The sequence below is a fragment of the Kogia breviceps genome, chromosome 17 (genome assembly GCF_026419965.1).
Source record: "Kogia breviceps isolate mKogBre1 chromosome 17, mKogBre1 haplotype 1, whole genome shotgun sequence".
Lineage (NCBI taxonomy): Eukaryota > Metazoa > Chordata > Mammalia > Artiodactyla > Physeteridae > Kogia > Kogia breviceps.
This window is the reverse complement of record NC_081326.1, coordinates 12,548,228-12,574,803: the sequence shown is the minus strand read 5'-3', so window position 1 is coordinate 12,574,803 and position 26,576 is coordinate 12,548,228. Positions and strand designations below refer to the sequence as shown.

The 26,576-nt window shown below is 38.0% G+C and overlaps 1 protein-coding gene across 3 annotated transcripts in view; it reads right to left on the bottom strand.

Annotated features, from left to right (window-relative positions):
- The window catches only part of PREX2 (phosphatidylinositol-3,4,5-trisphosphate dependent Rac exchange factor 2), a 286,917-nt gene that overhangs the window by 179,718 nt on the left and 80,623 nt on the right, over positions 1-26,576 (bottom strand). For all 3 annotated transcript variants that reach the window (XM_067017094.1, XM_059042584.2, XM_067017095.1), the window contains exons 4-7: positions 25,470-25,574; positions 20,766-20,867; positions 17,260-17,421; positions 2,263-2,396 (exon numbers count right to left, since the gene is read on the bottom strand). In XM_067017094.1, coding sequence (XP_066873195.1) covers positions 2,263-2,396; positions 17,260-17,421; positions 20,766-20,867; positions 25,470-25,574 — 503 coding nt within the window. The remainder of the gene's footprint in view (positions 1-2,262; positions 2,397-17,259; positions 17,422-20,765; positions 20,868-25,469; positions 25,575-26,576) is intronic.

Here is a 26,576-nt window from a genome sequence, read left to right as displayed (position 1 = left end):
GTTCATTTTGAAAGCGGCCTCTAAATGTCCTTTGTAGAAAGCCTAAATAACTGCTTTAAATTAAGGATTCAGGCCAGGTAGCTATGAAAGTTGGCATCGTTGGAGGCCAAAGAGAGAAGAATGCAGAGTAGAATAACATGCAGGCAACTGCACTGTCTCTCAGGGAGGAAACAGTGTCATGGTGTCTTGCAAACAAGAATTTCTTATAAGTTGGTACATACTTAAAATCAGTCATATTTTTCAAAGCTTAATATCCTCAACAGCAGTTTTAGTCACAGGCAAATAATTATGGCATGTTTATATATTTTTTTATATATTATAATCAATATATATATGTATACATACACACACACACACACACACACACACACACACACACACACACACACACACTATACAATCTATCTTTGGGTCCTATTTTCCAAAGCATTAATTTTCTTTGTGATCTTGCTGTGATCTCTGTCCACGTTTTTTATATTTTTCTTGACCTGTAGATATTAATACTCAAAATGAAATCCCAGTAAGTGTCTGACCAGTACTGTAACACTTAGCTTAAATAAAGAGACCTTTGGTCCCTTCAGAAAATGACCCTATTAAAGTATCAAAATTGAAAAACCTTTGGTTTCAAAATAATTTTGCTCTATATTGTAGTGTTGAGTATTTGCATAACTTGATTCTGTGACTTCCCTCCTGATAAATTTTAATGGTCCCCAGGATATGTGTACAGAAATGTCGCAATCGCAGAAAAACTGGAAACAACCCTAAAGTCCATTGACAGGAGAATGAATAATTAAATTGCGATATATTCAACCAATGAAATCTCTTTTTGTTTTCTTGGCCGCACTGTGCGGCACATGGGATCTTAGCTGCTCGACCAAGGATTGACCCCGTGCCCGCTACATTGGAAGGTGGAGTCTTAACCAATGGATGGCCAGGGAAGTCCCTCAACCAATGAACTCTTATGCAGCAGTTAAAATGAATAACTTATTGCTACACACAGGGATATATAGTTTACAAACTAGTTTACCAACCATACTGTATGCAAAACGTAAACTGCAGAAGACAATACACTGTGATACTATCTTACAAATATCATAAACAAGCCAAAGGAAGCAATATCATGTTATATATATCTAATATCACACAATAAATTGTTTTTAAACTAGTTTCTCCTAAAATGAATAGCATCAGAAATATCCAGAGTTGGGGTGCCTAATCCAGCACTCTGCTGTTTAAAGAATGTAGCTGTAGAATTAAAGTAAAATCACTGGTCCCTGGCTCCTATAATTACAAAATTATGGAAGTTTCAGAAAAGATTCAGTTTACTCATATTCTCTGAAAAGACCTTTAGAGCTTAGAACATATATGGTAACGGAGATGAAGTATTCTAAAATGAATGAAACAGATGGTATATTCACACCATTCCAATTCAGGAAGGGAATGGACATATAGATTTATTTAGTGATTTCCATTTTTAATCACTATGTATTTGGTCCACATTCACTATACATACTTTAAGGCTATTTGCTAAACTGCATGATTTTAACTTTGTAAAACTTTTCCTATTGCTTACTTTATTTAACCATTACAGCTATGAGACCATGAAGCTTCATGTCACTTGTACACTGTTAATTTTGCAAAAGATTTGGACTTGGGGGCAGGCATATATATAAGGATGAGATAACTCTCATGAAAAAAAGATCTCATTCTCAGACAGATGCCTTTAATAATTGCATCTAGATGGATGTGTTAATTAATTCAATGGGGGAAATCCTTTCACCATGTATACATATCATCGCACTATACACTTTATCTTACAATTTTGTCAATTATACCTCAGTAAAGTTGGGGAAAAAATAATTGCACCTAAACAACTTGAATCACCTTATAATTTTTTAAAGAGTTTCATACAGGTAGAATTAACAGCCTCTTCTAGATCTTCCTAAAGCCCATTTCTACTAATCCCAATCTTGTTACCAAACACAAAGAATTTAGAAGAGCATATTACAAGAAATAAACAGGTTCATTTTCACGGATGGTAAAAATGAATTTTTTTAAAAGCTCATTAAGATAGAGAGACAGCAATTTAATTATCTCTTGGCTCTAATCCTAACCCATTCCCTTTCTTCAAGGTGCAAGGAGAAGAAGCTAAGAGTATGTGGAAGTTTACTGATGAGGTCATGAGTTCCCAGGAACAGAGGAAAGGTTGAACCTGTGCGATGGATAAACAGTTTCTGAACTATTACCTGTCTATATTCTTACCTGTGTTTTCGTTTGCAATACACCAAAAGGTTATCGAAAAGAAAAAACACCCGTTCTTGAATATTTCCAGAAGAAATTTTTAATAAGACTCCACACATTAGCATTTCAGTACAGGTGTCAGTAATGTTGGACCCCTAAGTCAGGAAAAACAGAGAAAGTAACGTCTGATTACTTAACAGAAACTTTAGTGTGTAATTCTTTTTTCTCCTAAAAGTGGTTAGTTTTTATTTTAAGATGCAATACATGGACAGGATAAAAGTTCAAACAGTATAAATATTTATACACTGAACATAGGTATCCTTCCCTCCCAGTCTCCTCCTACTCAGTATCACTAAATGCAGCTACTCTTAAGAGATTCTATGTCTCCTTTTAGTTGTTTTATATATGTATGTATGCATACACAGCATATATGGCACATTTCACCTTTGTTCTCTAAAAAGGAGATGATTTCAAACTAACTCATAACATTAATGTCCCTAATATTCCTTTCATCGTCCTCCTTTCTTTCTCTGGTCTGGAAAAAGAGCTCCATGAACAGATAGCAAAGTACATGAAATTGTCTCAATGTTTAGCAGGTCTCAGTTTATATACAGTCATTCCTTTGTATCCATGGGGGATCGCTTCCAAGACCCCTAAAGGTACCCAAATCTGAGGGTGCTCAAGTCGCTTAAGTAAAATGGTGTAGTATTTGTATATAACCTATGACCCTCTTCCTGTATACTGTAAATAATCTCAAGATTACTTCTAAGACCTAATACAATGTTAATGCTATGTAAATAGTTACAAATGCAATGTAAATGCTATCCAATAGTTGCTGGTGCAAGTTTTGTTTTTGAAACTTCCTGGAATTATTTTTCCTGAGTATTTTCAATCTGAAGTTGGTTAAATCTTCAGATGTGGAACCCGCAACACGGAGGGCCATCTGTATCCACTTCTAGGATGGAGAGGAAGAAAAAAGAAGAAATAAAAAGAAAAAAAAAAATCTATGTAAAGAGAACAACATTCCATAGGACCTCTTGCCGCAGTATTAGTGGTTGCATTGGCAAACTCATTCATTAAATAAACCTTTATTGAGTGCCCACGAGGTCATATTAGTGACAAAACTGATGTTTAATACAAGGGCTTACCATTGGAAGTTGAAAGGAGCCACAAGAGGGAAGGAGCCTGGGTCCCTGAAGTATCAAAAAAGGAAAACTGGGACCTCCTTGGTGGCGCAGTGGTTAAGAATCTGCCTGCCAAGGCAGGGGACATGGGTTCAAGCCCTGGTCCAGGAAGATCCCACATGCCGCGCAGCAACGAAGCCCGTGCACCACAACTATTGAGCCTGCGCTCTAGAGCCTGTGAGCCACAACTACTGAAGCCCTCAGGCCTAGAGCCCATGCTCAGCAACAGAGAAGCCACCGCATACAGCCCGTGCTCTGCAACAAGAGAAGCCACCGCAGTGAGAAGCCTGCGCACCACAACGAAGAGTAGCCCCCGCTCACCACAACTAGAGAAAACCCACGCACAGCAACAAAGACCCAATGCAGCCAAAAATAAATACGTAAAATAAATAAATAAATAAATTTATTTTTAGAAAAGGAAGTGGGCAATGCAACCGAGCAGTGGGCAGTGTGTGTGAGCTGATCAAAAACACCTATTTTGAGCCATTATAAATGTTGTAGTCTATTCTTTTCTACAACCTAGACTAGCATAACTAATGCCCTGAGTCACTGAGTTGCACCAAAAACAAGGAAGTTTTCAGTAGAGATCCATTAAGTGTGCTCTTCAAGAATACTTCTGTTTTAAAGATAAACATGCCTGGTCTCTTTAAATCTGGGAACATATTTCTGATTCTTTTTAAACTTAATGCATTAATTTTCATTTTTGATATTTTAAACTCAGAACATTAATGTTAATTTCATATTTTCACCGTAACAATCAGTATAGTTTTTCTGATCAATTATAAAAATTTAAATTAAAAGGATAACTCATGTTTGGGGTTGGTAGATGCAAACTATTACATTTAGACTGGATAAACAACAAGGTCCTACTGTACAGTACAGGGACCTATATTCAACATCCTGTGATAAACCATAATGGCAAAGAATATAAAAAAAGACTGTCTACATGTGTGTAACTGAGTCACGTTGCTGTACAGCAGAGACTGGCACAGCATGTAAAGCAGCTATACGTCAATAAAATTCTTTCTTTTAATTAAAAAATTTTTAAAAAAATTTTAAAGATAACTCATTAACTATAATAAGAAACTTGCCAAAAGAGAAGTTAATTAAGACAGTGTTACTGTGTTAAGCTGAGTATCTATATTACAAACACATTTAAAATTTTAAATACTTCCCTCTCTTTCCTTTTGTCAAAAGGGTAGATATAGAAATAGAAATGGAGACCTGTGAAACATTTACACTATTTCATATACCGTGTCATGTGATAATTAAGCAAAAAAAGTCATCAAATATCAATATAAATCCGTTTCAGTGGCAATGATTTCTAATTTATAGTGAATACCATCCTCCCTTAGAAAAACATTAAGATACAATAGTATTAAAAATGTGAAAAATGTAAAAAAAAAAAAAGAAACCATATTGATTCTTGCACAAGGGACCTACACAACCTTATGAAAAGTGACTTTATTTGTAACAATTTTACAAAAGGTACAAAACACTTCACCTTAGACTACTGCATACAGCAGCCCATAAGTGCCAAGGCAGGAAAATAATTCATTACATTATAAAGGGTTACTGTCAATATTGGGCTAATTTTCATATTAACCAGTCTTCCAAGTAAGTTTCCCAAATTAAATAGGTAGGTATTTATTTATAGATGTATTATTCCTAAATGAAAGAATTACTAACAATACATTTTCTGACTTGTTTGCGGTTATTATCTTTGTTAATAAATATAAGGAGAATTTAATGTGAATTTGAGTGAACTATAATGGCTAGAGGCCATTTATTCCATCCTCATATACAGCCTCAGGGGAGACACTGTCCAAGAAGAACTCACGGGGACCAATGTGTAAAATAGAAAGCAGATATATTATTCTTGATGATAACTGACATACACGCTGAATGGTCCCATGAGTATGGCTAACACAATCTCCCTTTGTAAACTTAACCCATTTGGAAAGCCAAACAACAACAGAAAGAATCTTGGCGAGGCGGATTTAAGGGGAGTTTCTGTAAGAACTGGGCTAGGAGACTCTATCTACCACCTGGACAAGACTGTCCAAAGTCTGTCTGTCTCTCTGTGTGCCTCTCCCTCATAGACCTTTCTCTCTTTTCTCTACTTTCAATGCCAAGAAGTCAAACATTTGATTGGCTCCTTTGATTCTGCAGCTATGTTCATATGCCTTCAAACCACTGTAGAAAAGGGATAATTGGGCTTAATGTATACAGTCAGAGTGAAAATTAATAAAGCAATATATGCAAAACTCCCAGCACATGCCTAACGCATAGAAAGGACTCAATAAAGGTTATTACAATTATGATTACTAGCATTGAAGGTGATCTGATTCTGCAAGTTTCCTTCCTTTATTTCTGATCTCTGCTGTGTTTCACTCTATGTTGATTTTATGGTTTAATTCATTAAAGACAATGCTATTTCTCAGGTTATTGAGGGTGGACACATCTTGTTGCCTCAGGGAACACTGACTCCTGCCTTGACAAAAAAAGGCCTTCCAGCTTGTATTTGGTTACTTCCAGTAAAATTAAGCCCCTTCCTTCATAGGATAGTCCATTTCTTTATTTAGTCTAATTATTAGAAGGGTTTTTCTTACTGAAGAGCCAAAATCTACCATGATTTTCACTCGCTATTTTTCCTCCTAGGGGTGGGTGGACATCCTCTTCGTGAAAGGCCGACCAATATCTGAACATAGCTAACATGCTTTCTTCTGCCTTCCAGGCTCTGTAACACCGTTGCCTTTCGACCATATGGCTTGATTTCAGAAACCTGGAAGATCCTGCTAGATCTCCTCTGGACCTTCTCCAGTTTGTCGGGGTTTCCCTTAACATGAACACCTCCAGAAGCTAATACAATCATTTGGATGTGAGCTGGCAAATGAAGAATGAAGAATATAGCAGTGATACTATTATTTCTCCAGTCCCCTACAATACATATATATTAATTTAGCATAAGGTTATATTAGCATATTTATGGCCACCCCATCCTACAATTGATCCAAAGTGCGCCCAGGGCTCTTTCCTCTAGCCTATACTTGAATAGCTTGACTTTTGATTCATTTAATCCAGATTGATATCACAGTGAGCTCTCAAAACTCTCACTAATATACAGTTACATTATATTGAAGGCATCACCATAAGTTCCCATCAGCTCCTAGCTCCTGATCAAAACTCAGAATAAGATTAATTGACCTCTTTGAGGTCAACACTTCTTTCCATAAGCAACTCAAAGCATCTGCTTAATTATCAATTAATGCAATTTTATGGGGTAAGGATTTCAAGCCCATATTGCCACAAATATACAAAGTATATCTTACAATACACACATAACACACACTTTACTAAATCCTGCTGAGACGTTTCTATTACTGAGCTGATGTGTCTTTAATATTTAATAGCAGACTTCAACAATTAATACCGTATCACCTTTATTATCTTCTATCATAGTAATCTACTATCATCAATGATATATCTTCATGAATAATTTAAATAATTCCTAGGGAAATGCTTATGTACTTAAAAAAATCCATGTCAAAACATACAGATTTGTCTAAAAACCTCATTCTAAAAGAATGTCCACTGTGTCTTTGATTTTACCATGATTTAATCTGTGTATTATCTCCACGACAATGGTGACTAAAAATCATTAAAAATTTCTGAAACACAGGTACATACATTATTATAAATATTGAAGAAAATTTGGCCAAGTGTAGGATACAGTCTCTCGTGTAATCACGATATGCCTCTCACTTCAAATTCATCCTATCTGCAAGCAGACACTTAATAAATGTCTGTTTTTGACTAATGTTGTATCATATTTCTCCCTAACTTACATGATATAATCTACCTTTCTCTGTAGTGGAAAAAACAAAACCTCACAGCTTTGTCTGTGAGATGCATGAGGTTTATATTTTGAAAATTATGTGCAATTTTTTTTCATTATCTAGAAATGGCAAGAGAGTTTCTGGGGTTAGGGATAAAGAAGCAAAGCTACAAAACTGAAATGGAATGACTGAGATTGAATGATTACAAACATCAGATTGCCAGGAAACAGTCAAGAGCACTAGAGTCTATCAAAATTAGCATGTCAGACAAATGAGCTAGAAAACAAAACATGTGGAAGCAATAAAACAAGCTGGGCAGATTACTGGAAGAGAGCAAAGCCTCTAAGACAATGGTGCTCCAATTTCAGAGTTTGGAAGACACACCTGATGGGAGTGTTAAAAACTTTTAGGTTCCCTGGCACTATCCTCACAGATGGAAACTGAGTACATCTGGGGTAGGTCCCAGACCATTCCAGTAGATTCTGATACATTGTCGTATTCTGTCGACACTTGAAGCAACACTGCTTTGGAAGCCTGAGCTCAGGCGCTCAAGTGCACAGTATAGCAACCCTGCTAACGTGGAGATGAAAGTGAGCACAGGGCCCTGCCAGGTAGTCCCAGCTGCTTCCCAGAGCCCAGGACAGAAAAGATGTTTATCATATGTTACAGATCACAGTTACATCTACGGTACATTTCATCATCACCGAATATTCATTAAAATCTGTATAATGTTACTTTACCTGGTTAGTATTTTATCTTCATTTTGAAAATTGATGCTAATTTTTAAATCTAGATATCTGTTCTTTGGCCATTACAAATTTAGTCATTGAGCAACCGTATATAATAAACACTGTGATCTAGAGGAATACTAAAGTCAGGTTTTTAATATTTCTACAATGTGCCAGGCAATGTGTTAAACATTTTCTCCTAATATAAATCTCCAGCAAGTTGGCCACTCCTAGTTCTAGACTTTTAAAAGGCGTGTTTATTTTATTAAATTAGCTTTGTAGACTGTTTCATGGGTCACTTTGTAGATGTCAGAGGCAGCAGATTATGGTATTGTGAAAAAATTGTGATCATGAAGAAAAAAGTGCCCAAGAAAATAAGCTATTTTAACAGTGTAGCGATATATCATCAAACCGACATTTGAGAGGGAAGGTGTGAAAGAACTGTTTTTAAAAAACAAGAGGGCTTTGTGTAAATCATTAATTTTGAACTACCCTAAAGCCATTACATATAATGTAATGTGTATCTGTGCATATTTAATGAAGATATTTTTAAATAATGTTTTTACCCATATGATTTAGAGTCCTGCTGTCTTTTAGCAATTCCTTAAAAAATAACTAAAATAAGGTGATATCTCATTGTGGTTTTGATTTGCATTTCCCTGATGATTAGTGAGCATCTTGTTATGTGTCTGTTGGCCATCTATATTTCTTCTTTGGAAAAATGTCTATTCAGATCCTCTGCCCATTTTTAATCAGACTTTTTGGTTGTTATTGTTATTGAATTGTATGAGTTCTTTACATATTTTGGATATTAACCCTTTATGGGGTATATGATTTGCAAATATCTTCTCCCATTCAGTAGGTTGCCTTTGCATTTTTTTTTTTTTTTTTTTTTTTTTTTTTTTAGCGGTACGCGGGCCTCTCACTGTTGTGGCCTCTCCCGTTGCGGAGCACAGGCTCCGGACGCGCAGGCTCAGCGGCCACGGCTCACGGGCCCAGCCGCTCCGCGGCACGTGGGATCCTCCCGGACCGGGGCACGAACCCGCGTCCCCTGCATCAGCAGGCGGACTCGCAACCACTGCTCCACCAGGGAAGCCCTGCCTTTGCATTTTGTAGATGGTTTCCTTCACTGTGGAGAAGCTTTTTAGTTTGATAACTCCCATTTGTTTTTTTTTTGTTTTCTTTTGTTTCCCTTGCTTTTGGAGTCAGATCCAAAAAAGCATCACTAAGAATGATGTCAAGGAGCTTACTGCCTAAGTTTTCTTCCAAGAGCTTTATGTTTTCAGGTCTTACATTCAAGTTTTTAATACATTTTGAGTAAATTTCTGTAAGTCACATAAGATAATGATCCAGTTTTCCCAACACCATTTGTTGAAGAGATTGTCCTTTTCCCCATTGCATATTCCTGCCTCCTTTGTCATAAATTAATTGACCATCTATCAGTGGGTTTATTTCTGGGCTCTCTGTTTAGATATCACCTTACACCTGTCAGGACTAGGACTATTAACAAAAAGACAAGAAATAACAAGTGTTGGCAAGGATGTAGAGAAAAAGGAACCCTTGTACACTGTTGGTGGAAATGTAAATTGGTGTAGACACTATAAAAAAAACCAGTATGGAGTTCCTTGAAAAAATTACAAATAGATCCACTGTATGATCCAGCAATTCCACTACTAGGTACCTAACCCAAAAAAACAAAACCGCTAATTCAGAAAAGACTTAGGAACCCCTGTGTTCATTGCAGCATTATATCCAATAGCCAAGATATAGAAACAACCTAAGTTTCCATCAATGGATGAAAGGATAAAGAAGAGATGTTATATGTATAGGTAATAGAATACTACTCAGCCATAAAAAAGAATGAAATCTTGCTATTTGCGACATGAATGGATGTTGGGGGGGTATTATACTAATTAATGATTATACTAAGTGAAGTAAGTCAGAGGGAGAAAGACAAATGCCGAAGATTTCACTTATATGTGGAATCTAAAGAATAAAACAAACAAACATACAAAATAAAACAAAACCCAGGCTCACAAATACAGAGAACAGATGGTGGTTGCCAGAGGGGAGGGTGGTCATGGAGGGGGATGAAATGGGTGAAGGGGATCAAGGAGTACAAACGTGCAGTTATAAAGTAAATAAGTTATGGGGATGTACTGTAGCGCATGAGAATACAGTCCATAATGTTGTATTAACTTTGTATGGGGATAGATTGTAACTAGACTTATTGTAGTGATCATTTCACAATGTATACAAATGTCAAATCACTATGTCCCACACCAGAAAGTAACATAAAATTATATGTCAACTATACCTCAATAAAAATTTATATATAAAATGTATATAATAGATTTTTGAAATAGCCAAAATAATATATTTTTATCATCAATATGATTTATGATTTTTAATTTGAATTTCCCTTTAGAAAGCTACATTTACCATGTAAAAATCAGAGACTGTTTGCTTGTGATGAATTACATATGTAGAATTAAATACAGCAAAACTCCAACTATGAAATTACCTGCATGGTTCTAATCCTGACTGCTTTTATTAGACCAGGAAAGGAAGGTTAACTGGTAGGTCAAGGTAAGAAGTAATCATAAATAAATAACTGTGACCAGTGGTGGGAGATGTACCCACCAGGATCCTCTCATTCCAAAAGCTTCTCTCTTTCTACCCCAAGCTGTGCAAACCTATTTATTCCTCCTCTGTCACCACTGCCCAGCAGTGCAAAGGGTGAAATGTAGTAAGGGAAACCCACCATTAGACAGAAGAAACAGGACTTGTGCTACAGAAATTTACAAAGACTTTACAAAGACTGAATTTCAAACACTTGCAGGGTGTTCAACTTTAATACAAAAAAGTGAAAAATCTTGCATAGTACATTTGTGAACCATAAACAAGAACAGGATGCTAAAGAGGATTAGAGAACATCAAAGTAGAAGGATAATGAAATAAATATTGGACTCTGAACAGAACCACATCAGAATCACTGTCATGAACCAAAGGTGCCAAAAACGTACTGAGAAGACAATGACAATTAATACATAACTACGAGGTAATTATATCTGCATTCAACTACCAGTCAACCAGCTATGTATCAGACACTGTCCTAGATGCTGGGGACCCATAACATGAGACATGACCCCTGCTCCCAAGAAACACATATACTAGTGGAGAAACAGATATGTAAACACAGAATTAAATGCTATGTGATCACAGCTATAATTTAACATTAATAAAATGACAGTTGGCATGAATTAACAATGATGAATATCAGGGATGATGGCTCTGTGTGTTTATGATTATGTATGTTTATTATTAAACATTTATTCATACAGTTCATTCCATGCTGTGGTTTCAGGTTTCAATCATTTTCCAGTAATTTTCTTTGTCAAATTTATGAAGGACACCACTTAACTATCACTTCCCAATATGGTTAAGAGAGCAATCGAATGGATGGATCCAACAGTGACTTCAGACATACACACTGGGACCCAGAGGCGTCCATGTGGGCAACACTCCTCACCAAGGTCCACTTCTTTTTGTGTGCCTCGTGTTACAAGATCCAGCAAGAAAATAATAACAATTCAGAGTCTAATTTAAGAAGTTGAACGATTTTTGAATCTATAATTTGAGGTATATAATGGGCTGCCAATTATATGGTCGGCATACATGAAAAATGAATTTCAAAGCATCATCACAAAATGTAAGGTGGAAGCATGATGAATTTCATAAGGGGACACATTAGATGCCAAAGCAAGCTTTCAGAAGATGATAATAGCCAAAAAAGACAATCAGAAGCATGCATGTTTATTTTATGGCTTTTTTCTAATTTCCAATGTTTCTTCAAACATTGCAATCACGATTTAGGAAGAACTGTAATAATAGAACAAATCCCCTCCTCTCAATAAACCCAATAAAAATAATATTGCTAAACCGTATCTAGACTGTTTGAAAGGGTACATCTTTTTTATGTCAACAAGTTCTCTTAATGTAAGTTGCATAAGGGTTCATGACTGATGTCTTCCAGCTATGAGGTGGCAAAAATCACTGTCAAATGAAACTGCTCACTAATTATCTGACCCCATATCAGCTCTCCCTGCTTCACACCAGTGTCTATCTAACTCATCTGGTCAACTAAATGCTGAATGTCAGTATCAGAAAAACACAGACTGACTTCAGAGAGAAACCATAATCTTGGAAAAGATAATAGATGACAGGCCTTGGAACTTCCCCACTCACACATATACAAGGCATTGGCAGATGAAGGTCTATCAGAGCTAGACCCATTCATGATGGAAGAAAAGAAAAATGACTAGAATGACAACGAGATAGGTGTTTCATAAGAGAACAGTTTCAATACCAAAGGAGTCTCTTGAGAAAATTAATGAAGCATTTGAATATTCTTTCCAAAAAATCTTTTAAAAATACTAGGAAAGTCAAACATGAAATGAAGAATATCATATTGTTTCATCATAGAGTCTTGTCATAAAATGTATGTCCCCACCCACCCCAAAAAAGACTAAGCATTTGATTCACTCTTTTTGCGATTCAAATTATTAACTGAAATAAAAACCTAAATTGTTACATATTAGATTAGCTAAAACAAACTAACAATATAACTTTTCATTTTACCAAGATAAAGTCCCAATCAGACTTTCCTCCTCTCTCACTTTTTATAAAATTTTGGTCTCCTTTCTAAGTGGATTCACTTTCAATAGTTGTCTTCCTAAACCACTTATCCTTAAATAACAAGAGCCATCTATAAATCAATTCAACCTCAAGGTAGTAGACAAATTTGTATCTACCAAATCGCCTTGTAGAGAGGACAAAAAGAATCAGGTCTCATCACAACCTATGGAAGACTCACACTCATAAAATAACAAGAGAACGTTACTTTGAGGTCAATACACTGTCAGACACAAGCTTAATCAAATGTAAGCAGCAAAGAGATTCCAAAACCAACAAGAGGTGATTTTAAAATGGTCTTGTAGCACTGTACTTCTCCATGTAAAAAGGTAATCAAGAGGTGTCAAATTTCAATTCTGTTTCTTTTTACTTCCTAAAACACAAAAATTATCCTGATCTTATGTCTTCCAACACCTTCATATATTAATAATTCCCACTCTTTTATTGTGATTTTTTTTTCCAGATTTGAGAGATCAGTTCCAAACAGGCCTATCAAGGACATAATGCTGAATAACTAAATGATATAATGTTTACTGATACTCCCTTATCAATGTTCAGTATGACACCAAAGAATTACAGTTACCATGACAATACTATTGATCAACCCAAAAGCAGACTAAGAATGAGAATGGTCCTGTTCTAAGAAATGAATCAGTCACTCTGATTAAACAGCTAACAAACTTGTTTCCAAGAACATGGATCATTGCCCTACAATTACCTCCAGCAGAACATGTGGTGGAATGTTTTAAATGTTGGATAAGATATATGACTGAGATATAATAAATAATACTAATCAAAAGCAGAACTTCAAATATGAGCAATAAACTACAGATCTTCTGTGGTACAGTCACTATGTAAACGCTGACTGAAAGCCTAATTTCTACTATCAACTCACTTTGTAAAGGGCAAGCAGAAAGCCCAACTTCATGTAAAGAATGTGCTAAATTTGTATCTGAGTGGATATAATATCACATGGTGATAAGGAATATAAACTTTAGAATCAGTCTGCCTATTTTCAAATTAAACTCTGCCCTCTGTTAGTTGGAAGAACTTGGTTAAGTTATATAGCCCTCCTTTTAAAAAGCTGTGTAATGGGGATTATAGCACTGGGTTGGCCAAAAAGTTAGTTCGGCTTTTTCCATAACACCTTATGGGGAAACCCGAAAGAACCTTTTGGCCAACCCAATACTTCAGCAAACTTTTAAAAGAGACTCACCAGGACTGCCTACAATGGAAGATCAGCATTTCCCCAAAAGGAAACTGGCTGATGGACAATCAAGGGCCCCTGCCCTCCCCTGAGCAAATTTACCCATGCAAAATTAGTGGAATCTCGGATTTTGATCTTGAATCTTGAACGGAGTAATGTAAGGATGGAAAAAATGACTAGCGCCTATTCATTTTAGCTAGGGCATCGATAAGACCCCCAAAGAGCTTCAACTGCCTAGATACCCTTTCGAGTCTGAGAGGGTAGCTTTTCTATTGATTCCATGAGCTACTCAATATCTTTTAAATTAATTTTCCTTTTAGTTTCTGTTGCTTGGGACCATATAACCTTAAGTAACATAACCTTTTCAGTAGTTAGGTGCATAAATTAGACAAATGAAGGGGATTTCTCAAGGGTAAAATCTAACGGCTGAACCAAAGCTTTAAAATACTACCTCTTATCTGCAGAGCCTTTTACAGTGTTCAAAGCACTTTCATTTATTTCATCGACCCCTGTAATAACCCAAACTGTACGTCGAAGAGATCTGGCGCTTCATCCCCATACTAAGGGTCCAGACTGGAAACCAAACCTGCACAAAAGCCAGGCTTTTTTCATTACATCATATGATTTGAGAACAATAAATTTCAATTGCTTGTTTACTTAAATTCAATATAAAGGAATGTAATGATCATTTAGCAGCACAAAATACCAGAGAGGCAAGTTACCTGAGAGATTTTACTCCCCTTCATTTGATGAATGGGGAAATAAGACCCTAGATAATTAAGTGACATACTTGAACTAATAATCCACCAGAAGTGGAAATAATGCAAAGTCATGGTATATCAGACTCAGATCCCCATTCAAGAGAATTTTAGTTACTGGAGCAAGAGTGTCAACTCTAAGATAGTCCTAAAAGGTCTGCAGGCACTCCTGGAAGGAGTTAGAGAGCTGTTACCCAACATTAGCTCAAGGCTGCTAACCTCCAAAACTCTGGCAGGAACTCTCTGTTCTGTGACTGTCGTGCCGTAAGACATTTGTCCTTGGCAACCTCACGAGAGTCACTCTGAACATACATCAAGCTGCCTGTAAGCTGAGCAATAATCCCTGTTAGCAATTCACAGAAAGCCCTAACCACTCCCACTCCCTTCCAGGGCCTGAACTCACCCTATACGGCCGCATCCCTCGCTTTGATTTGTGCACCTTTGGAGACTTACCAGATAGCAGTTCCTCCTAAACTTTCCAGAAGGGACCAGGCCTGAGTACTATAACAGCTTTTCCCCATCTCTCCAAGGTGGTGGACTGAGATGTGAAATCAGGTTCATGTCACAAGTTTCCAATCAACTGGCTGCACCCTGCTCCAAGCTGCATTCCCTCAAAGTACCAAAACTCCCAAGTCACTGTATGGCTGTGTCTTATGCACTCATTGTCAAATCCGACTCAAGTAGAATTTGTGTTGCCTCTCTTTTTGGAACCCGACCCTCATCTTATCTCCCCCGTGCCCACTGTAACTGTGGTCACATCAGATTTCCTCTCACCAGTCTCCTTTGTCCCCAGCCTCCATTTTTCTCTCCCACTCCAAGTGCTGTAAACCCACCAAGGCTGGTGAGGTTGAAGCACCCACCGCTACAGGCTACAAATGACATAGTATGGACCACATAGCATTCTTCCTTTGAGTAACTGGCCATGAACAGTGGAAGAAATTGCAACACTTTTTAAGGATTCTCCCATTTCTTTTTTTTTTTTTGTGGTACGCGGGCCTCTCACTGTTGTGGCCTCTCCCGTTGCGGAGCACAGGCTCCAGACGCGCAGGCTCAGTGGCCATGGCTCACGGGCCCAGCCGCTCCGCGGCACGTGGGATCTTCCCGGACCGGGGCACGAACCCGTGTCCCCAGCATCGGCAGGCGGATTCTCAACCACTGCACCACCAGGGAAGCCCGGATTCTCCCATTTCTAAAGGAGACTCAATTTTTAGGATATACTGATACATGAGGAGGAAACAAAATTATAACAGATTCCATTTCCCTAGAGAACCTAAAAGAGTCTTATAAAAGTTTTATTTTGGTCAAAGGCCTGGCAGAAGTCACTGACAAATCCTGCAATTTAAAACAAGTTTGGTTTTTCTTCTGATGTTTGAGTGACAACAGAATGGCAAAAGCAAACTTTCATCTATTTTTCTCAGCCCAGCAAGACAACTGCCCCCAGGAAAGGAATTATCATCATGAATCAACTGTAAAACACACAACCATTTTAATTGATTGAAATAGGTAGCATTCATGCTGAAATAAGGAGTCACCCTGAACACCTGAAATGAAAGAATATAGATGAGGTGGAAACTAAGTCAGTTAGCATTTTAAAAGATTCATGGCAAAGTATGGATAAATAGGAGCATTCCCTGGGGTCAATGTTTGAGGTTTCTTTGCAAATCTGAATGGATGTAAGGTTATATCTAAATGGAAACCAACATATTGAAGATAAGAAATGAATCAGTCAATTATATAGCCCTAAAGATAAAAGCAATCCCCTTGATTTGTGTGATACAATATTTGGTTGGACATTTTAAATCTTCTTTACATTTTAAAAATATTATCTTAATTGCTTACTTTATAACCATAAGAAATTATCCCAGTTGAAAGCTCTTGATCATCTAAATTAAGTCAATTTAAAGAAAGAATTTTAGTTTATTCTTTATATAGTGCTAAAGTAATATAGGGCTCCAACTCCACGAAATAACTGGGATACAAAATTACCATAGCTGAAAACATATTACAGATTCTGAATATCACTCTTCATTTGCTTCTTTGTCATATAAAAAAATTTTGTTTAGCGAATCATGAAACCATAAAATGTTTCATCTTGAATGGACCTTCAAAATCATGTCATGGCCAGTTCCTTCATGTCAGAAATGAAGAAATTCAAATTTAGAGAGATCAAGTGGGCTTACAATGAAATTCATCATCAAATACCTAACTTAGAGTCTGAAAATAATAATATCACAGCACAGGTTTGGAGACTAACTCCCCTTCTTTACTCTCTCCAGGACTCAGGCTACAATTATGTATTACTGACCAAAGTTAAGACCGAAGAAAGGTTTGCCATGATGCACAAATACTGAACTATCTAAGCTTATAAGACACACAGTTTTGATTGGCTCTACCGTAAAGCTTTCAGGTTGAAGTTAAGTCAATTAACTGCCCCTTTAAAGATATTTTAAAAGGATAAGGACAGCACTTTTCAGAAATAGTTAGCGCCCTCTAGCATTACCTAGGAAAATGACCATTTATGGTTCCATCCAATGCCAGTAACTCTGCACACAGTATAAGACATGACAAAACTATTTTAAGCTCAATTGTTGAGCACAGTGACTGTACCTCCCAGCCTTCAATGTGAGACTGCCACTCTTCTAAAACTTCCAACTTCTCCATCTGTCTCTTGGCCTCGTTGATGTTGGAACAGACGGCTTTCATGGCTTGGAGGGCTTCCATCACCGCTGTGTAGTCACTGTGTTTCCTTGGAGTCCGCTTCAGCAACTCCTGTTTATACACAAAAAACAAACCGCCCTTTGATCTTCAGCTTTCTGGGACAGCAGGTTCAGACTGACCAGGAAATGAAAACTGCAAAGTCCGTGAGAGCCAATTTCAGAAGTGACATCACAAACTCCACCAAATTAAGATAAAAAACAAAAGGCTGAATCAACGAATAATCGTCACCCCCTGCACACTTTGCAGTCACTTTAATTTTTCCCTCAAAATGATGTTTTTTTCGAAAAACTAAATTAGGCGTCTCCTTTGGAATTGTCAAATATCTCACCTACTGCGTGTAATTTTTTATAAGTTTGAGTTTTGCTCCAAAAGGAGGACATCTTTATATGTTGATTTCATTTTCCTAGAGTCTTTAAAAGAACAGTAAATATTTAAATGAATATGTCCTATAATTTCAAAAGCAATTTAAGTTCCTTATTTTCTAATATTTTTTGAGAAACTATAAAAATGTCATAAATAAAGAAAATTTTTTAAATAGTCTTATACTCTAGTAAAATAAACAGTTTATAAATTCCACAGTACTCCATCATTAAAGGAGGAATTTATGCTGTGTTTGCCAACAACTCAGGTTCATTCTCTGCAATGAATGAACTTCCATATCCCCTTCAACAGCTTTCTTTTTGCTTTTATTTTCTTTTTATTTTTTTTCCATTCAGAATATCAGAACTAGACTCATCTTTAATCTTATAAAAGGTCTTGTTTAGAAGCACAAAATTAAACATCTTCACCCACTGTCTAGACAGTTGTGACCACATTACTTTTTAATTAGTCATTTGTTTCTTTACTACAGTTGCCATCATCATGTAATTAAAACAATTACAGAGATCCTGAGGCAAGTCTTTAAAAGAATTTTCTTAACTCTTAACATACAGTGGGAAAATATGCAGTTGTTATACTCTCTTGATGTCTGTTATTGTTGAAAATTCTGCCATAAACTTTGACCCTGCATTCAAAATATTCACACTCTATAGAGCTAACACCAAAAGAATGCACATTACATTACTCCCAAGATCAGGCTTAGATAGTTATGCTGGATCACAAATCCATAAAGGAGATAGGCAGGCTTCTGCAGAAACTCTCAAGTGTAGAATTATTTGTAAATTATGTGAAGTGGCGAAGGCAGCCTGCAGTCTCTGTGCCCAGTGGGTATCTCTGGAATTTAGATAATGTGAGACAGCAGGAGAAATGACTAGTAATAATCTGTCAGTTACTTGCTATGAACCTTGTGCTGATTGGCCATCCCAGTAATTCCAAGTTCCACAAATAAGACCAACGTATCTTTTCTTTAACACAAGGCCTAATCCCCTAATGTTCTTCTCTGAATAAATAAAACCATTGCAGATCATCCCAGAATACCAGCTCAATTTTTCAGCCAGTGGTACAACAAAGAAAGCCATCAACACCAATATATCTACTACACGAGTAGTTTTCTCCTGTTTCTTTGTGAAGATAATCTTCCCCAAAAGGGAGAAGATGTCATTCCTCCACTTCTTGAAGATGCTCTGAATCGACCTCTTTCTTCCTAAGCAAGGATATGTCCATGTTCCTATCTGTGAGGTCACCTGAGGTCATCCTTAACCAGAAAGGAGTTGATTTAGAACAACCACTTAACTTGATATATTTCTCTTAATATCACTATCCTTCTGACTCTTAAAACAAAGAAACCCTCGGGATTCCAAAATCAGGACTAGGAATAACTGGAGTGATGAGAACGCATGCAAATCTGAGTAACCAAGTCAGAGGTGTGAAGGGACTCCCAGAAAGATGGGAGTCACATGTGCACCAATCCTCCCATGCCAAAGCTCTGCAGACCTGGACATCCCTGTGCTAGCTTCTCTCTACATGAGCTAACCAAGCAACTATAACTTGTTTTTTTTTTTTTTTTTTTTTTTTCTTACGCGGGCCTCTCACTGTCGTGGCCTCCCCCGTTGCGGAGCACAGGCTCCGGACGCGCAGGCTAAGCGGCCATGGCTCACGGGCCCAGCCGCTCCGCCGCATGTGGGATCTTTCCGGACCGGGGCACGAACCCGCGTCCCCTGCATCGGCAGGCGGACTCTCAACCACTGCGCCACCAGGGAAGCCCTATAACTTGTTTTTTTAATAAGAAGAAATCCTTTGCAAAGAAAACTTTCACTGAGACCTAATTTATGCAACTGACAAAAGCTGTAGTGAAAAAATGCATTTTAGTTCAAATTCATAACATTTATTTCTCAAAAAGTAAATCAGCAAGAACACCAGTTAGTATGTCCATAACATTTCTGAGGTTTTTTTGTTAATTTAGAAGCTAAGAAGTAGTTACTATATTACTATATTAAAAGAATCAAATATACATGAGTAATAATGGCTAACATTTATGGAGTACACACTATGCTAAATGATGTGTATACAACAGCTCAATTAATTATTAGGTACTCCTTTAGGTATATGCATACACATGTATACACAGAGATATACATATGCATACATATATACATTCTTTTAGATATATGTTATAATTTCATCATGTCATCATCATCATTTCTGTTTCATAAATAAAGCCCATGACTTTAAGAGGTTAGATTACGAGCTCAGTCATGCAGCTAGTAAGCAGAATGCATAGGATTTGAACTCAGAACTCAAATGTTCAACCACCACACCAAACTGTCTATTCAGACGCTACATTTCCAAAACACATCCTTTCCAAAACTGCTGTTCTAATCTATCATAGACCCTTGCAGTATAAGTAATTAGTATATTATAATATGTTTCTCATAATAAAACTTTTGGTCATTGTAATGAGGCCATGGACCTACTACCGTAAGGCATTTCCTGTTTTCCAGAGGCAGTGCTGTCTTAGCACTGTCTTTCCACTTTCTATCATTTATTATCCCATGTGACCCACACCATTCCCTGTAATAATGATTTAAAAACCAGGCTCTGATATTATGTAACTTAGTCTTAACTTCATTAGCATCAAGAAGTCACCAGTGTTTGGGGAAATGAAAAAAATATATACCAACAGCAAATTTACTTAAGATAAGGAACCCTGTAGACAAAGCGCTATATAAACTGGTCATAATGTACTTAATGGGATCTATCTTGAAACTAACGCATTTACGCTGAAGGAAACTCAAACAAGCATATTTTTTACAAAGAGCACTAAAAGTCTGTTTTCCGAGGACATTTGTTTCCCACTCTCTATATAAATTACTGAGAAAATAGCTATTTTCCCCAATAACTATATTTGCCTTTTCTTTGGAATGTCACACTATTTAAAAGAAAATTTTTTTAAAGATCATCAGCAAAAATATGCAGGTACAAGGGAAATGCAACAATGAAGTAAACACATAAAGTACCTTCAAAAGGAGAGGATACTTGCATATTCTTTGTATTGGTGTTACTAAGTATCCTTCCAGGGGGACATCTGTGTTCTTCCGTCCTCCAAGTAGCATGCAATTCTGGGGTGGAAATAAAGACAATTATGTACATTTTTAAGCCTGAGGTGGTGAAACTTTCTTCTATCATAAACTTTTCTGCGCTGAAAACCTGTGAAAGCATGTCTCTATATAGCTTCTCTCTCTGAGAAAAGCACATTCAGTCACAAAGAAAGTTTACAGGAGAGAAAGGAAATACTTTTGCCTTTCAGATTAGTTAGCAACCAAAATGTGTTTTGAATCTTTATCTTGAAAATGAATTCACATATATTCACCTGAGTATGAACTCTGAGGAAAAAGAAAGAGACAGAGATGGAGGAATGAATTAATGGATAGATGGGTGAATGGATGGATGGATGTACCGATGAAAGAATGCACTGACGGATGAATAAATAGACGCACACATACGTGCATACATCCTGCTTATAGGGGAGGTCACGTGGTGTTGCAGAAGCTCCGGACTAAGGACAACTGGGTTCTACACATGCTCTGCCACTGGCTAGTGATGCAACTTGGACTGATCTCAGAATTCTAATTTTCCTCTCTGTACAACTGGCCTGTTTTAATCCAGTGATCTCTAAGTCACTTCGAGCTATAATACCTCACCAACGACACTGGCCAGGCAGTCTCAGGGAAGGATGTCACATATAATCTCCACAGAACCAAGATGGAAGGAGAAAACTCAAAATCAGCAATCACAGTGAGATGAAATAGAAGCAGCTTCCATTTACTGAAAGTGACGGTCAAGAGAATCGACTCTGATAAACACAGGCTTGATCCTCTGAAGCACCAGGTCTTTCTTTTGTGGTTTAAGCAGCAATGCAAAAGAATAATTAAATATTTAAAAAGCAATTTTTTAATTAAAAAAATTTTTTAAACAGATTTTTTTCTTTGGCCCCGCCACGCGGTCTGTGGGATCTTAGTTCTCTGACCAGGATCGAACCCGGGCCCTTGGCAGTGAAAGCTCCAAGTCCTAACTACCCGACCGTCAGGGAATTCCCTAAAATAACAGACTGGAAACTTGTCAAAACCTGTTTCTGCAGTGCCTATCAGGGTGACTGGCACAGAGGAAGCCGATGATAAATATTTAATTAAGGAAGAAAAGAGCTCTTCAAACATCATACAGATAATTTATAACCTTTATACCACCATTTTTTAAAATACTGTCCTACATTCCTTGAGAGGAGAGACCGAGTGCTGAGCGGGAAAGGAAGCAAAAGGAAGGGTGATGGAAGCAGACCAGCCCCCCACTGCCCTGAGCAACTGAGTTCAGCTCCAATTTGTGCAACTAACCCGGCAAAACCAGCACCATCACTTTTACTTCACCAGAAACCTTAGAAGACACAGCAGCAAAGAAGTGTCTCATTCAAACATGCTCTTTGGGGGTTTCAACCTCTACTGCAATCAGGTCATCAAAATACTCTTTCCACCTGTGTATGGTACTGTCCCCAGAGGAATCCTATGTAACACAACTATCTACATCTCATTCTATCGCCAGTGATGTTTCGGTGTCCCCGTATGAGTGAGCACCCCTTATAAATGCGGCCACCCCCTCTACCTAGCCCTGGGCTGAAACACCCTAAGGAACACACGACTGTCTAACCCACTTTTATTTCCTTGTCTATTCGTACTGTATGGATTACAAACTCTCTTCATAACAGCCGCTTTATTTCTTTTTTAACTTTCATTGGAGTATAGTTGATTTACAATGTCGTGTTAGTTTCTGCTGTGCAGCAAAGTGAATCAGTTATACATATACATGTATCCACTCTTTTTTAGATTCTTTTCCCGTATAGGTCATTACAGAGTATTGAGTAGAGTGCCCTGTGCTATGCAGTAGGTCCTTATTAGACTGGCTTATGAGAGCCAGCTTTCTCCTTACGTAGACAGAAAGAATGTTTCCTAAGTAAGCTGCTAGAGATTCCACTGATCCTAAAAACTCACTCAGGTGACAGGATATGCAAGTACCCAAAAATATAATATCATCACCCCAAATCTGTAAATCCTTAATGTTTTTCAAAGGGTGATTGTTATTATCCCCATCTTATGAGTAAGGAAAATGACATCAGAGATGTAATGAATCTCCTCAAGTCATCCAGGTAATTAGTGGCCACTTAGTGCCAAGGCAAGAACTATAAAAGCCAGGGTCTTCCTACCAGACTATGCTGTAGGGTCTTGTAAAAACCAGCACTCTGGACTCGTGACATTTAGTGGAGAGCCAGCTCTGCTGAGAACAGAGTGCCCTCAGTGAGAGAGCAAAGTTCTGATGGTTCACAGAGAGTCCCATTGGTCCAGGGCACAGGAACTTCCTCTGGCCACGGCAGAGAGAAGAGATGAGTAAATTCTCTTCCCCAAAACAACTGTTATACTGAGCAAAATTGTAAAAAAACACAACAATTTCAGGGCTCTGGTAATCAACTGAAGTCAAACAACAAACTGAGAAACGTTTATTCATGAAAAACTGCTGAACTTCAGGTAAGAACAGGGGAGTTGGTGGCATTCTTGCCTGGGCTCGTCCCATCCTCCCCCTACACGCCCCCAGCCCCGGCGCCATCCTCAGCTCACCCTGCATGGTGGCCCTGTCACAGCAGCACCGGCCCTGCAAACCTGCTACCAGAGGGGACTGCAGAGGGCAAAACTCCCACGCCCAGGACTGCTGTCAATAAAATTAGCACACTGCCCGAGAGAAATGGGGAACGCTCACATTTCTGCTAGCCTGAGACTGCAGCGCTGCTAGCGGAAACTGTCAGACTACGCACACGCAGAGAGGACCTGAGAGGCGCCGCGAGAAATAAAACCCAGATCTGACTTGAAAACTGCCTGCCCTGTGAACGTGTTGCCCGCGACACTCACACACAGACAGACCCACAAATCGTATGGATTGTGATGTTCGATCACCCCTTTCAAATCCCCAGCTGACCACTAAGTTAACCAGTCAGAGGAGTGACCCCTAAAAGGAAAGGCTAAGTTATAAAGCAAAACCTGAGCAGACATAGCAGCAGCCATGTATACAGAGGACACAGATTCTCAAATTAAATGGAGGCAAGTTCCTGAAAACAAAACAAACTGAAGGGCTTCCCTGGTGGCGCAGTGGTTGAGAGTCCGCCTGCCGATGCGGGGGACGCGGGTTCGTGCCCCGGTCCGGGAGGATCCCACGTGCCGCGGAGCGGCTGGGCCCGTGAGCCATGGCCGCTGAGCCTGCGCGTCCGGAGCCTGCGCTCCGCGACGGGAGAGGCCGCAGCGGTGAGAGGCCTACGTACCACAAAAAAAAAAAAAAAAAAACCTGAAAACAATAACCAACCCGAGGGAAATAAACTTCCTAAGTTAAGACGCATATTGTAGTCCCAAGAGCAATTACAAAAAAAAAAAAAAAACTAAACTAAACATAAACTTACTCTGATCCAGCAATTCTACTCTTAGTATTTACCCAAGAGAATGAAAATGTATGTCCACACACAGACTTGTACATGAATATTCATAACAGCCTTCTTCAGAATTGCCCAACCTTGACATTTCCTGACTTTACTAAGAAATCTCTCTCTCTGAAATGACATCTCATATGCAGGATCTTCAAGGTCCATCATTATCATAGTCAATTGCTGACCCAGTGTTCATAAACTGGCAAATGGATAAACAAAATACAACAAAATACGATGGAATATTATCCAGCAATAAAAATGAATAGAATGTGGATACATGCTACAACAAGGATGAACCTCACAATGGTTTTACTCAGTAAAAGAAGCCAGGCATAAAAAGATTACATTGTACAAGCCCAGTTATACGAAATCTCCAGAAAAGGCAAACCTATAGAGATAGAAAGCAAGTCAATGATTGCCTGGAGGTAAGGGTGCGAGTGGAAAAGAGCTGTAAGTGGGCATTTTATTTTTCGTTTTAAATGAGCTGATCCAGGCTCTAAAACTGGAGCGTGGAGAGGTCCGCTCCACCCCACAGCTCGTTCAATATCACTGAATTCTATTTACAGCGTGGTTCTCACTGGCAGTTACAATGTCCAAGAAACTGCCAAACTATGCATTTATTCATACTATCCTGAAGAAATTAAATACAGATTCTTGCTCTTTTTATGAACACTGAATATGGAATGTATGTAGGAGAAAAGTCAGCCTTGAAAATGCTTTTCTACCATCCCCATGATGCATTTCCTTCCTGTCACTGCCCTACTTAGAGCTCTCTTAGCAGAAGTAAATGAAGCTCTAGGGAGCTGAGGGATATAAAAGCAACTGTGAACTCTGGCATAAATGTCTTCTCTCACTAAGAACCTGTGGTTTTACAACTCATAATCAACCAGGAGAGGGCATGACAGTGTTTCCCCATAGACAAGCTTCTCCCAAGTCTCACTTCTTTTCATTTCGTTCATTTCATTTGTGTGTGTGTGTATGTGTGTGTGTGTGTGTGTGATTTTTAAGAGCATATATATATAGAAATATAGTTGATTTACAGTCTCACGTCTTACATTTCTCAAATGACTCTCCAGCTTCCTAGCAGGGATATGTTAAAAACAGATGTCATACAAGCAGTTTTTACACCACACGGATGCTATTCCTTGGCTCTTAGTGGGCCTGTCAACAAATAACAGCATACGGTGATACATGAATATATACTTACCAAAAGAAATGTCCGGATTGTTCTTATTTTGTTAAGTTCAAAAAGCAATTTCTGTGCCTTCTCATGATTACTACAATATTCGTCGTAGATACGAAACTTGTCTTTCTGTGAATTCAAGTAAGAATAAGTTAGAGTCATTTTATTAGCCATTTTGAAATATTAAGTGTGATGTTTATGAACAAACTTTATTAAGTGTTTACTATGTTTCAAGAGCTATACTATGCGTGTATATATAAGTATGTTTAATTTATTTTCCCTGACCCATGAAGAATGGTCTAGGAAAGGAGACAGACTTATATTAATTACAATCCAATATGATGTATGCAATAAAAATTAAATGAACGACGTGGTAGCAGATTACAGAGAAGAGAGTACTTAGCTTTGCTGGGAGGATTCAGACACAGCTTTTAAAAAGATGTCATATGTGGGCAAGACACAGAGACATGAATCCATGATTCCCTAGCAGGGAGAGGGAAGAAAGTATTTTTGGTGGAGGGAAAAGCATGTGCCAGATCATAGAGCAATAGGACATAGTACCCTGCAGGTCATATGCACCAATCTGGTCAGCTGTGCATAAGAAGGACACTGACAAAGTGGAGAATAGTCAGCAACAAGCGACTGAGATAATGACAGACCCTGAAGATATTACATCTGAGAGGTCATCTCAGAGAGAGAGATTTGTTAGTATATAAAAGTAAGGGAATGGTAGCTACTTTCAAATAGCTGTCCTATTTATTGGAAAGGATTTACAACTCTTTGTAGCTCCAAAACACAATACTAGGACCACTGGGTGGAAATTGCAAGGGTCATGATGGGCAGATTCAGGATTAATAGAGAGATTTTCTAACAAGTAGAGCTGTGACTAAAAGTGATCAAGTAAAAACAAGATCAACAACCTTCACAGATGCTATAGAAGGGAGTCTTTCATAAAAGGAGAAATTTCACACCATCTTGATCTCTAAAGCTCCCTTCCCATCTGGAAGATTTTCTCCAAGTATCTATGCTCAATATCTATCAAATATCCCAGTTAAATATCCCAGTAAAAGAGGCAGACACACAAAATGTAGTGACTGAATAGGAGAACAGAAGTGTGTCCTCTAAAATTTC